Below are 13,835 nucleotides of genomic sequence, written 5' to 3'. Positions count from 1 at the left end.
ACACATAGTCGGCCATAGCCTATTTTGTGTGTTTATTGATAAAATTAAATCTTTCCATCCATCAACAGTAACGTTAGCGGGTTTAGGTTATATAAGCCCCGAAAAGGGTAAACACGTTGCTAGTCCAGACGGTATGGAGAGTCTGCCTCATGCAGGCACCGCATCGATGCCACACGGCCTCCCAGAACTCCATCTCCACGTGGGTGGCCTCTGTGATCAGGTACCAGGGCCTACTGCGGATGGATGTTACAGGACGCAGCACAGGTAGGGTCACGGGCATCTTCTTTTGGCATCCTCTGGCCTCACGAATTACAGACCTCAAGACCTTGTTGATGGTGGCCGTGGCCAACTCGTCGCACAGCCAATCGTTCATGCTACACATTAACGCCGACACTATGGTGTCACTAAATTGATAGTTGATCATGACTTCTGTAATCGCAGGGGAGAATGTGAATTGAGTAAAACATGTAAGGCGAGCCGTTCTTATATATCGTTACTCTATTGTGACGTATATTTTGGTGTCGTTTGCGTTATTTGTAATTTTATTGTGCCCATCTCTTTGGAGGGAGAATGCCAACTTTCCATTCTAGCTTTGTGCCTTTGGCTTTCTGTAAGACTGGATGATGATGAAGCCGTTGGACTGACAACATAGAAAGAGTCAAAAACTTAAAGATGTAGAAGTACTTTCATCAACAGCAAACCATAGTTATCTTAGCCAGTGAAATATAACCCTGGTGCCTCCATATTTTAAAGAGGCCTATGGGTTATTAGGGAAAAAACTTGTATGTTTATAACATTCCATTATCTATTAGTAACTAATAAGTATACGTTTAATTTAAAATGACAGACCTCAGTCATTTTAGGGGAACGTATGGCATTCTCAGGCATCTACGATTTCATGTGGAGCCACAGAAAGTAAGCTGGTTTCCCATGAATTTCAACATGTGTGCATATCTCCCAGTGGAATCCCAAGGCCAGGGGGACACGAAGCCCCAATACATGCTGCAGAGTTCTGGTTCTTATTAACACAAACTCCCACTGGACTGAAACCTTCCATGTTACACTGAATGTATATATGTATTATATTCTCAGAGGTATCAGGGGAAAGATGTTTTCAATCAAGCAAACCATGGCAAGAGTCCAGGGCAAGACACCCATTGGTAGAGGGCCATACCACTATGGGTATTGTACTTGAGAAGTTGAGCCAATCGTCCTAGGAGATGAGGGAGAATCTTGGATTTTATCACCCAAAGCTTTCAATCATCCAAACCATATGCAGCCGTAAGGTTACGGTTAGGCTCACACTCTCTACACTAGTACAGGGTCATTTAAGAGTAATGAGCATTTTAAGGCCTCTGTGCCTCTGTGTAAAAACTTACTGATTTTGTTGGTGGACATGGAAATAAAAAATTTTGGGATTGGGTTTCAGTCATTTCATTAAGGGTAATTAACACTTTTGCTTGTGTTGTAAAGCACAGTGTTACTAAAGAATAAATGTGCTCTTACAGTAAGTGAACTAGTGTCAGGATTAGAAAATATTCTACAGACAGCTGTATTTCAGATGAAAACAGTTCAATGTTCAGGACTCAGGAGTAGGTGCAGCTGTTCCCTGCAGAGGGCAGACCTTTGCCATGCCTGCTCTCATGTCCCCTGACTCTTTCCTACATTCCTGGCTTCTCAGCGGACCAAAGTCCAAAGAAGTGGCTTAGTATTTATTCTGCCCATACATACTCAGTTGACAATAAATGCATCAATCCTGTCGCAATCTACCATAATACCATCATACAGGAAAAGAGGCGATAAATATTATTGTATTGCTACCATTTTGGCGTGATTAACAGCCCTATTCCTCAAAGACAAACAGTGTGCAGTATTATTCAAAACAGTTTTCAAAATATGTTCTTATCTTGTCTGGTTGCGTTTCAGTTTCAAAAACATGTTGCTAACCCTTCACATCACAGGCCCCTACATTCTTTATTCAGTTCACCTGACTAAAGTTAGTGCTGCAGTTTGTCACACCATAGCAGTTATTTCTGTAGTTTGGCAATCCTGAAACAAATCTGTTGACTAGCGGATTTTATTTTTCCTCCGAGCTTACAAATGCCACAACTGAGCGGCTTTTTACGAGGAGAGAAATGTGGCATGTGCTTTCCAAAAAAAGGAAAAGAAGGAAAACATGCGCAAACGGAGAGACCTTATAATGTACCAAACAGATCGTTGCAGTTTCATATTGATGTATACTCGGAGGTGCACCGGAGCTGCCTTCTCAACCTGTTCAAATAGTGCCTGGGGCTCAGTTTAGCAAAATAGAATACCGAAGCGCTTTTTTCCGTGACGGGATATTACTCGAACCTACTTTGGAACAGACGTGAAGTGGCTGGGCAGAATAGTAAGGGTAGTAATAAGATGACTCGGACTCAAGTTGTCATGCTGTTAATGAGTGTCTGTCAACTCTCCATCATGCACGGTCAGGTGAGTTTCCGGAGTTCACGTGATGTATCTTTCAGCATTGTTGCCAAGTAACTGTAGGGGATGCTTTTCTCATTATACCCTCTTTGTGCACCAGTGTCATTACTGTAATTAGTGGTAATTGGATGCAGTTGTTTGAGGTTCCTTAACTGAAAACATAGTATTAATGTGCTCAAAGTGAACATGCCTAGTCTAATGTCTAAGAACTTTGTAAGTTATACAAATATGGCTAAAATATGCTATTGTAAGAAAAATCAAACTTATCATCCTTCTAAAAAAAGGTTGTGTGAGAAGAAAATAATTGTTGATAAGAGCTAAACCATTTTGTGGAATCTGAACCACAACTAAAGGCTGAAAATAACTTAGACTGTGATTCTGTGGAGAGCCAGGTTTGAGGTGTTAGATCCCTCACTAAGGTGTTCTAACCACAGATTCCAGTGACAAAGCCATGTGTTTTTCTCACAGTCATACATTCTAACCAGTATTAAATGCTGCCAATATGTGTTTCACCACAGTATTGCTAGCAAACCATATGCAAAGTGAAATACATTAACGGTCGACAGGTTGCCTCTTATAAGGTGAATTTTGACTGATACCTGATGTTGCACTGTCACCCAGAAGGGACTCTGTGTGACCACCTGTACTACTAAAGCTGCATGAAATTGAGTGTCCTATATGGAATGTTAAATGATGAAGATGGTGCAGCTGTTGCAAGGCTGTATACTCTCAGAACTGCTATTATTACTGGTTATAAAGAAATCTCTAGTCAGCCATGTTTGTTTTGCTACCCTCACATGGCTACTTTGAGTGAAGCACAGCTGCCCATGATGTGACATAACAGATCAGGCCTTCGGGGCTCGTGTGAGAGTGCCCTCATTTCCTCTTGGGCTCCAGCATGAAGCTTGTTCCGGCACAGAGAGCTGTTGTGGTATGAAATAGTTTTGCCTGTGAGCAGTGAAGACAACATCAGCAGTGATCCGAGTAGCCCATAGTTGGCAGAACATGGCTTATGTAAAACTCTGAAGCACGGACTGCTTGGGGTCTTACAACACTGGTCTTGTCTTGCGTAAGTCAAATATTGCCATGAAATGCAGACTTGTTGGCTGCACCACTGCAATTTCGCATACGTCCACATGAAAGTAAACCTCATGATGTGTTTTTGCTGTGGCACTCAAAAAAAGGAACATTGTCTGTGTGCACTAACACCAATGTCTACAGTGTGTCTCCCTGTTTCATCTGACGTTACTCCAACAGTCTCCTTCAGTATCAGTTAGCCAGGTGTTTTTACAGGAAGAGCCAATATTTGCTCTGCTTACATAACACCCACCAGATGCAAACACTAATTGGCTTTCTGAAAAACCTGAGAAAGTGCAAAAGGCTGAGAACCTGTGGAAAAACATGATGCCCTCCCCTCCACCTGTACCCAATGAGGGACAAGCCTGTACCTCGCAGCTCCATACTAGACTAATTGAATGGCCATGGCTAGCCTGAGGGCTTTTGCTCACTCACCCATCGTTGTTGAGATGTGTAGGAAGAGCATTATTTCCACAAGTCTGCTGTAGATCAGTGAAGTGTTTCTTTGTGTCTTCAGCAGGAGAGCTCTTAGGTCCGAGAGTGTTTCATAAGTCCCAGGATGCTTTTGATTTAAATAATGTTTGGCCCACAGCACAATGCAGCTCTGTAGAGGATGTGTTATGATCAAATCTTCCACCCAAAAAAAGGGAAGGTTTCTTATATAACATTATGTAACGTTAAAACATTTCAAATGGCCTCCTGCATGCTTGTGCCAGACAACTAACTTCTAGGATCTGAAATAAAAGAGTGGACAAAGAAACAAAGAAGTGCATGTGACATGAGACAGAGGTGGAGACTGAAAGCTGGGTAGGGGAAACATTGTTGTCTTTCGTGTCTGTCAGTGTCACAAAGAGAGGTCTGATCTCCAGGACAAAATCAAACACTCCCGTACTGGGTTATGGTGTAATGATGGTGGTCACTACGACCAGTGTAAGTTGAAACATTTTAAAGGGTTTACATTGCACAATGCACTTTGTGTTTTTTCTATTAAATCCGCTCCATGATCAGGTGTATGAAAATGCGTGGTTACAGGTAGTAGAACTTATCCATTTTGTATGTTACTGCCTCAGCATGTCTCCATCTGTGTGCATGGGAGAGTTTAGCCAAGTTCCATTCAGGTCAGACCTGTTGCAGAAACAATAGCACACATAGCAACGTCGCATAGGAATGTAGGAGAATCAGGTTATAATAACTAAACATTGTTTTATCTTACCTCTTTTATCCCAACATTGGGATGTTTATGTCCTGACCATAACCCTGATATATTACAATGTAAACTGTCAGGTAATGTAAACTGTAATGGCTGTAGATATGAATGGAATGGATATGAAATGTAATCGGTGTAACACAGCCAGTTAGTCTGAATGCAAAGAAATGCCTTCCTACTCAAGACATTCACATATTATTAGTGTGGTACATCTATCAGGGTTAAATGATGTGACATCATAGCAGCCCACCTTTTCCACACTTTCCAATAAAATCATAACTAGTCCCTCCCAACTTTAGAATAACATATACTATCATCCACATCCATCAGCAGTCAATGTGAACAGCCTGACCTGGTGTTAGTGACCTAAGAAATGTAAACACCTCAGCTCTCGTGAACTGCCCACCTCTGCTCATTCGGTGGCCATGGGAGAGTTTCTCCCGTGCAGAGAGCATGTGTGAACCCCAGTGCACAGGCAGGTCAGTCTGCTTCCAAGCACAACCAAAGCTTTCACGGCCATTACCCCCCACCCTGGACCTACAGTACAGCACCTCTCTCGCCAGGCAACGTCATGCTACCGTGCGGTGTGAGGTGACGCAGACACATCACACCTCTGAACTGAGCAGGGCTTTGACACACCATCCACACCCCCTCCTCGTGTAAACCATCAGGCACCACCACCAGCAGAGACAAGACGCCACTCTTAGGCCTCTGGAGAGAAGGATCAGTTCAGGAGAAGGTCGGAAGACCAGGAGAGGACAGGGTTCAATAGGCTCATTCAGCACCTCGGAGGAGGAAAGAAAATAATGGCTGCGAAATGTAGCCTCACGTCTGAAAAAATTACTTTGACTGTAAGGGCTGGTATGCATATCAAATACCTGCTTTAACTGAAGGCCACTGCTAATGCTTAAAACATTTTTATGATATGACAACGCTTTAATGCTTTTCGCAAACCTTTTGGCATATTATCGGTCTTCTGAGGACATTGAGACAAATTGTATTACCAACTGGCCAACTCAAAAGAATAAATTACAGAGAATAACCATATTTCTACACGAAATCAGCAGCTCTACCTGGTTATTTAACCAAAAACGTCCTTTTTTTTGCTCATTGCACAAATGTTGCCCGCCTGCATGTTTAGCTGGCAGCAAGAATAAGTGTCCACAAAGGCTGTTTAATTGGGTGCAGTGAACTTCCTGTCTCCTGCAGGAGTGTCCCAGCAGACAGGAGCTGCAGAACTCCCTGCGCCAGGTTCACAAGCTGCTCTCTGCCCACGAGACCTCCTATGTGCAGAGTCTTCGCACGCTCAGGAAGAAGATCAACCTGCTGCAGACAAGCACAGCCCGCCAGCCAGCCAAACCCACCAACGGTGTGGAGGAGTTTCAGGAGTTTATTCACTTTAGACAGAAGTAGCAGTAGTAGTAGAGTTGTTTCCCAGAATATTAATATCACATTAATATACATACACATATACCTATACCTGCTGTATACATGAACATATACTGTGTATTGTGTTGAATTATAAACCACAAGAAAAAGTCATAATGTAATTCAAGTTCATGTGAATACTGCAAGAGAAATATGATATGTAGGCCTACATTATATACTCTACAATATATACACCTGTTTTTTTTACATAGATTGGTGGAAATGGTAACTAACCTTGGTGTACGTGTGGTATGTTCTTCAATCAACAGTCACCTGTCCAAAGCTGGAGGCACCGGCCAATGGCAAGAAGATGGGGAAAGTTCTGCTGCCGGGTCACGAGGTTCATTTCCTGTGTGATCCGGGCTATGAGCTGGTGGGCTCTGAGACGCGTCAGTGCAAGGAGTCCCTGACCTGGACTGGACAACAACCGGTCTGCAAGGGTGAGAAGCATAGACATATATAGATATATATATCAATCATATACAGATATATATCTCTATATGTCTAGGGTGAGAAGAGGCTGAACCACTGATGGAGGGTTAATTTTACATTTCCTGTTCAACCCTTTCATGACATGCAGTTTGATTACTGAAGGTATGCTTCAACTTAACAGATTTACCACTTGGTCTACTTTTAAATGGCTTGTTGAATTGAAGCGAGGCAGATGACTTTCGGTGAAAACATTACGTGCTTAGAGAAGACCACAAAACCCAGTTGTGTCATAGCGTGTCCAGCCTTTCCTGAGGCCATTTTAAATTTGAGTTGGTTTTGGAGCCCCATCCTGAGACAGCGCCACCCCTCTCCTCTCCTGCTCCCCTCGCCTTTGGATTCATCACTCATCTTATTATCAACTCCGCCATCTGCCTCCCATTCCTGTCAGCATCTGCTTTGTTTTTCTCTCTCTCTTTATGTCTCTCTGTATTTGAGCCGTAGTATAACTGACAGTATTACCACTCAGCATTCTATTCTTCCAGTACATGTCTACAGTTTCGTCTGCATCCCATCCTGATAAAGTTTCTTTGAATTGGTAAGGCTATCCAAAAGGGAATGTCTTGGTTTGGATGTATTCACAATTTCCCTGGCTATAGCCCTCCCACTAGCAAACACATAGCAATTTGATTTGGCCTCACAAAGATTCCATCAACAGTTAGGCAATCCCCTGCCAACAAATCCCTATAGGCCCATAGACCTATGAAAACAGCCCTGCTTTAATCTGTGGATCACTAGTATAGAGTTACACGCTCATTCTTTGCATTGCATTCTGAGAGCGCTCACCCGACACGACGGATCCAGTTGTTTGGCTTCCACGATGGATACCTTTCTGCTTGAACTGTGGTCCCTTTCTTCTTTCAGATATAAACGAGTGTACCTCCTCCTCTTCTTCTTTCAGATATAAACGAGTGTGCCTCCTCTTCTTCTTTCAGATATAAACGAGTGTGCCTCCTCTTCTTTTTTCAGATATAAACGAGTGTGCCCCGTCTCCTTGCGTGAATGGGGGGACCTGTGAGAATGAGGTTAATGTATTTGTCTGTATATGTGCAAAAGGATGGGGAGGTGCCACTTGCCAGACACCTGTGCCGACATGTAAGTTCACCCCCCCCCCCCCTAACCACAATGCATGGCAAAGTCAAAGGCACTGTGATATAGTTTGTAGGTATGGTGGCATATAAACATACAACTGTTAGAATTACTTTGGTATCTTGATCAGGATTCTTTCTGGGCTAAGGCCTTGAATCGCAGTCATTTAAACACAGACAGACAGACAGACAGACAGACAGACAGACAGACAGACAGACAGACAGACAGACAGACAGACAGACAGACAGACAGACAGACAGACAGACAGACAGACACACACACACACACACACACACACACAAACACACAGACACACACACACACACAGCACTGTTGGAGCCCAATCATCCCAGCCCTCTAGGTTCTGGACCACTGAGCAAGTTTGCTCACACACAGGGGTCCAAAGAGAGCTAGTAAAATAAATGCAGACACAAGCTGCGGTAGGTGAAATGAACACACATACACAGCCACAGCACATGCACACACACACACACACACACACACACACACACACACACACACACACACACACACACACACACACACACACACACAGAAATATACAGCCTAAAGGGGGTTTAAACGCACCTCAACCATGACATGTTTGTTTCCAGCCAGTGGCTTGAACACTGCTGTGACTGTCCTCTCTCTCATTATTTACCCTGCCTGACAGGCCCAAGTCCTTCATAAAACTGCCATAAGCCTGCCGCTGTATACTGAGCAGCACCAGTGTACAGTACTGCTCCTGAAATGTTAGATTGGTGTGATATGGAAAAGCATCAGGCCAGATTAGGCAGCCCACTTGTTGATGTTTCATATACAGTATATCAGGCAGCAAGTTGGCCAGGATGTTTTACATGAATAGTCTGCATAAAATCCCTTCATATTTATACCAAAGCGTGCATGATCTCATCATAAAAGAAGTATGAATCATAGAAAGACAGTAAATACAGTTGACTTCTTGCCTTCGTTTTTGCCCACTCACGCACTTTCCTTTTTTTTCCCCTGCAGTTTTCATCACGATAACCAACACCTCTGCAGCCACGGCAGCTGGGGTAGCTGGGTCAGCAGGGTCAGCAGGGTCAGCAGGCGCCTCAGTGTCTCCCCCGGCAACCTCCAGCCCATTGGTGCGCCCGTCCCACTGTACCCAGACCCAAGGCACCACACACTGCACCTGCGAGGCCGGCTACACCATCTCAGGACGGGACACCAGCGTGTGCACTGGTGAGGCTAAACCCGGCACACCCAGGACTCCTAATAAATCCGTTTTATAAGTATGCTCTAAATGTGTTAGTTAATATTACTTAAACATATTTAGGTTACATTTAGGTTGTGTTGAAATATACTTTAAGTACATTACATACAACTCTAATTGTAATTGTAGAACTACTTAGTTGCATTTAAGCATAGTTTTTGCATTAGTAGTATTATTTAAATATATGTTGGATCGGAGCTACTATCTTGCAAGTCTAGTATATTGAAGTGTGCTTTATATGATGTTTATATATCATCTACATGTTCTATAAGTTTAACTTGGTTGCGCAATTCCAACTGTACTTTTGGTGCTCATATTTTCTGCATTCTTAAAGATCTGATTAAATGTTAATGAAAAGCTTTTTAGTGACTGGATGATTTTCATCAGATTTTATGAAAAAGGAACCTTAAGTTGCAAGCACCTGGTCCTATAAACTTTGTGGAAAAAAAGGATTTAGTCTGGTTATATCAACAATATAAACTGAACCACATTCAGTTTAGCGATGACACTTTTACGGCAGCAGCACAAATTGAAGGCAGTATGGCATGACACGAGAGACAGTTTAATCGCCTTGCTTAAGAGTTCAACAGCAATAGTTGCCTGCTCAGACCTTTATCACTTCCCCAGATATAAGTCACTTTTTTCCTCTTTGTCAGAGGAGTAGAGACCACAAGTCTCTATGTTCAGGTTCAGCGCCCAAACCACTGGCCAAAAGAAAATCGAAGAAATCTAAAGATCCATTTTCTAGGCACTTTTATTACAAAAAGTCTGAAGTGAAGATGTTTTTTTTTCAAGTCATTGCTGCCCATCAGGGCCAAGGCGGTGGTCTTGGTGTTGTCAGCATTGTGCTTTACAAGACGAGTTACAGAAGGAGGAGATGAATCAGCTGTGATGGTTTCTGTTTCCCTCTGTCCAGATATTGACGAGTGCGAGCTCTTCCACATGGGCCAGTCGGGCCGTCTCTGTGTGCACACCTGTGTGAATACACCTGGAGGCTACCGCTGCACCTGCCCAGCCGGCTACAACCTGACCCGCGATGGACGCAACTGCAAAGGTCAAACAAGGGTCACATAAACAAACCAACACATTCAGACAAGGCCATAGACCTAGCTGTCAGTGAATGATAGATTCTCAGCGTTGCAAAAACCTGCAGACAACCCAAATATTGAGTTTGTCCAAAATGTGTAGAAAATTGAGTGAGGATTATTGTTCAAGGCAAACAGCAAACATATGCGGAAAAGTAACACTAAATGGTTGGGGTAAGTATCAGTCCAATTCAATTAAATTTCATTTATATTTAAATTGTCCATAGACGCTTTACAGGGCCCAGAGCCTGAACCCCTAGAGCAATCACTACGGTAGTAAAAACTCTCTTGTAACAGGATGAAGTGTATGATTAAATAACTAATAATATCTATCTATTATTCCTCTGCCTTGTCTCTTCCTATGTGATTAGACGTTGATGAGTGTGCCAACAGGCAGCATAACTGCACCAAGGACCAGCTTTGCATCAACACCTATGGAGGGTTCCAGTGTGTCAAAGTGGAGTGTCCTCGCATCCGCAATGCCACCTATGTGAAAACCTCGCCTCTGTGAGTGGGCAGCATCCTCACCTCTCCCTCTCTGCCATATGATCCATTTCAGCATTACTTTTAGCACCTCTCTGGGGTGCCTGCACAGTTAGGGCAATGTGGTAATGATCATTTTATTGCATAAGTGCTCCACAATATCCTGCCAAAGTAGCTCTCCCTGACTGTTATACCAATAAAGCCAACTGGAGAGAGATTTAGTCAAATATTTTACTGGATTATGGGGGGAACTTGCCTACAAGTGCAAGTGAAGCTTCGTATTTATTCTACCTCCATCTCTTACCATTCCCTCCACCTCTCTCAGGCGCTGCGAGAGGAATCCGTGCCCAGTGGACAACAGGGCCTGCTCCCAGGCGCCCAACTCCATGTCCTACCACTACCTGTCCGTGGTGTCTAACCTGTCGGCGCCGAGGGTCATGTTCCGCGTGTCGGCCATGCGCATGATGGGCGACACGCTGCGCTTCTCGCTGCTGGGCGGCAGCCGGGCGCGGCGCCACTTCACGGTGCAGCGCTCGGACCGGCAGACGGGCCAGCTGATGCTGGTGAGCTCCGTGCAGGGCCCCGCCACGCTGGAGGCCGAGGTGGAGATGAGCGAGCTGGAGAAGAGGGTGCTGCTGGGACGCTACATCACCAAGGTCACCATATTCGTCTCGCCCTACGAGTTCTAGACAGGCGCCCGCAGATGGGGGAATGGGGGGGGGCGAGCATTGGTGTTTGCTGGGGAAGGGGGTTCAGTTGTGAAAAAAAGTTTTATACAAGGATTGTTATAGTTACATAGAAATTGACGTATATGGTATTACAAATATGCATAAATAAAGTGAATTCTATAACATTAGAACAAGGCAAAACAATGCATTATGGCTTTAAGTTACTTTTTCTTTGTATTGCTCTCAGAGGAAACATTGTACACTTTGCACTGGTATATAAGGTTGGTAAGTAACAGCATGAAAAAGCATAAAAAGCTGTATGCATAGTACATAGCATAGTTGCAGATTCAGACCAACTGAATATTCTATGGTAATGTCCCTTTAACTGCCTTAAAGATTTGAGTTATATATGAAGTCTAAATATACTGACAACCGTGTTTTATTTCTACTGTCTCTATTTATGCCTGCTGTCTGAACATGATCAGGTATGCCATCTCTCTACTTCTGCTTTTAACTGGAGAGGGAGACTGAAATGGTAATAACTATTAAAGAGCCTGCTCCACTTGTGTGGGCTGATTGTGCTGTTTGAAAGGTATACCTACATGAAACAGCCCAAGGATATTGTACTTATCTCACAATAGTCAGGTCAAAGGACTCTCGTGCCAATATGATGTCTATTTTTATTCAAATTCGTGGGTTGCCTGTCAACACAAGCACTTCATGGAAAATCAATAAAGCTTTTCTACAAAATCTTTCAGAGTGTTTCATGAAAAAGGTGAATGTATGGCAAAGGTCAAGTATGACTCAACTACTGTGTGGTGGATTTATTTTAATACACTGCTCCTGTTCGCTTTAAATAATTTTATAAATGACAAAGAAACACACAACGCAAGTAAAAATCTTCTGTTGGATTGAAACCTTGAAAAAACGCGATGTTTGGAATGTTTTTATGAGAAGCAGAAAAGCAGAGAAGTGAAGGCGGTTCTGGGCAAGACATAAATCTGGAAATACAAAGATACTCTTTTCAGCAAGGAAGCGAGCTCAGCTCGGGAGGCCTGCGCTGAAAGAAACGCCTGTGCTCAGACAGGTCAACTATGCAGGTATATTTACATATGGCACAGACCAAAAACAGGCCGCTTCTCTTTCTTCTAATCTAATGGGATGTGATACCTTTGAGTGGAATTCATATATTTCGCCGACACCTCTCTGATCAGTGGGAGGGAATGTGGAGGAATGAATGCAGTGGAGATGCAGCAGTCTAAAAGCACTCCTGTGGCAGAGACAGGCAGGTCCTGGGGGAGGCTGCTCAAATACTTCACCCACATGGAAGACTAATTTACCAGCGCAATTCACTCCACACATCTGAAGAGACGCTGCATAAAACACAAACACACACACACACACACACACCAAGCCAGAGAGGAGCAAACAAGTTCCCAAACTCAGGCCCTTTAAGATTAGCCTAGTGCCAGATGGAACAGCGCGTGCGTGCGCGCGCGCGCACGCACGCACGCACGCACGCACGCACGCACGCACGCACGCACGCACACACACACACACACACAAATAACATGTAGCACCACCCACTGATTCAGGAACAGCACATTACCGAATAAATTACCCACACAGCTTCTGTAATCAGCATGAGACTGCTTTTTCTAATGGCCCGAGTCTGTCTGAGAATGCACCAGTGTGTCCGCAAGCATCAGTGAGCTGCTGAGGAGCTCTAGGTGTGTGTGTGTGTGTGTGTGTGTGTGTGTGTAAAGGGTTAACCACCCAATCACGCAGGGGTGACACAGAAGGTGGCAGTGTGCTCCACTGGAGACAGACAAGTGATAATTTGATGCTCTCAGTCTCAGCCCGGCCTGTGAGTCACTATACGGGGCCAAGACAGACATGACCTACCCCCGGCCTGACACATCTTTTCGGGGGAGAGATACAAAGAGAAGGGGTGGCCATGAAGGGACCTGGAGCACTCTCCAGAGAGATGGAGGGTAAAAAGGAGAGAAAGAGGGTGGGAGATTAGAATGCCAGTAGCCAGATAGCTCAGGCAGAAGCTGAATGTGGTGAATTTCAAAGTAGTGAATGGTTCATTGAGTCAGACTCAATGTCAGCTCTTTTCAGACATTGTTTGCAGTGAGCTTTTATTTGATGTAGTCTTAAACTCTTTCTCTGTCATACTGTCTGTGAAGCCTAGAGACAGATCATAGGCAGCCTAGTCAGTAAATACCAGACAAATAATTCACAAAAAACAGTGATTGTGAGTCATCCCTAAAACAGCGATCACCCTTGTGTCCGTACCCATCTGATGAGACTGGCTGACAGTCTTGCTGACGGCAAAACCACCCACAGGAACCCAGATCAGAGACAGATACACACACCACACACACACACACACACACACACACACACACACACACAAGCTTCCCCTCCTCCCTACAGTACCCCTGCCACTCACCCAGAGATCTGAGCGGGGTGAGAGAAAAGCGCCTCCAAAGACCTGTCCCAATGTCCTGCATCTGTTGGTAACCCAACACTCATCATTCTCCACAACATCAAGGCAAGCGAGCCTTGCTCCACCGCACCGC

The 13,835-nt window shown here is 44.2% G+C and overlaps 1 protein-coding gene across 2 annotated transcripts; it reads left to right on the top strand.

Annotated features, from left to right (window-relative positions):
- The first annotated feature begins 134 nt into the window (after nucleotides 1-134).
- On the top strand, nucleotides 135-11,997 carry LOC105906449 (fibulin-7). Of its 2 annotated transcripts, none has more exons than XM_031569298.1 (8): nucleotides 135-264; nucleotides 5,960-6,119; nucleotides 6,448-6,618; nucleotides 7,637-7,762; nucleotides 8,768-8,980; nucleotides 9,928-10,065; nucleotides 10,468-10,603; nucleotides 10,905-11,997. In XM_031569298.1, the coding sequence occupies exons 1-8, from the start codon at nucleotides 244-246 to the stop codon at nucleotides 11,266-11,268; spliced, it is 1,329 nt and encodes a 442-aa protein (XP_031425158.1). In that variant the 5' UTR covers nucleotides 135-243; the 3' UTR covers nucleotides 11,269-11,997. The 2 variants fall into 2 exon arrangements, with proteins under 2 accessions (XP_031425158.1, XP_031425157.1); XM_031569297.1 differs by lacking the exon at nucleotides 135-264 and adding an exon at nucleotides 2,244-2,472.
- Nucleotides 11,998-13,835: the final 1,838 nt, after the last annotated feature.

Source organism: Clupea harengus, chromosome 6 (assembly GCF_900700415.2).
Source record: "Clupea harengus chromosome 6, Ch_v2.0.2, whole genome shotgun sequence".
In the NCBI taxonomy this organism is placed as follows: domain Eukaryota; kingdom Metazoa; phylum Chordata; class Actinopteri; order Clupeiformes; family Clupeidae; genus Clupea; species Clupea harengus.
This window is presented reverse-complemented; position numbering and strand designations above follow the sequence as displayed.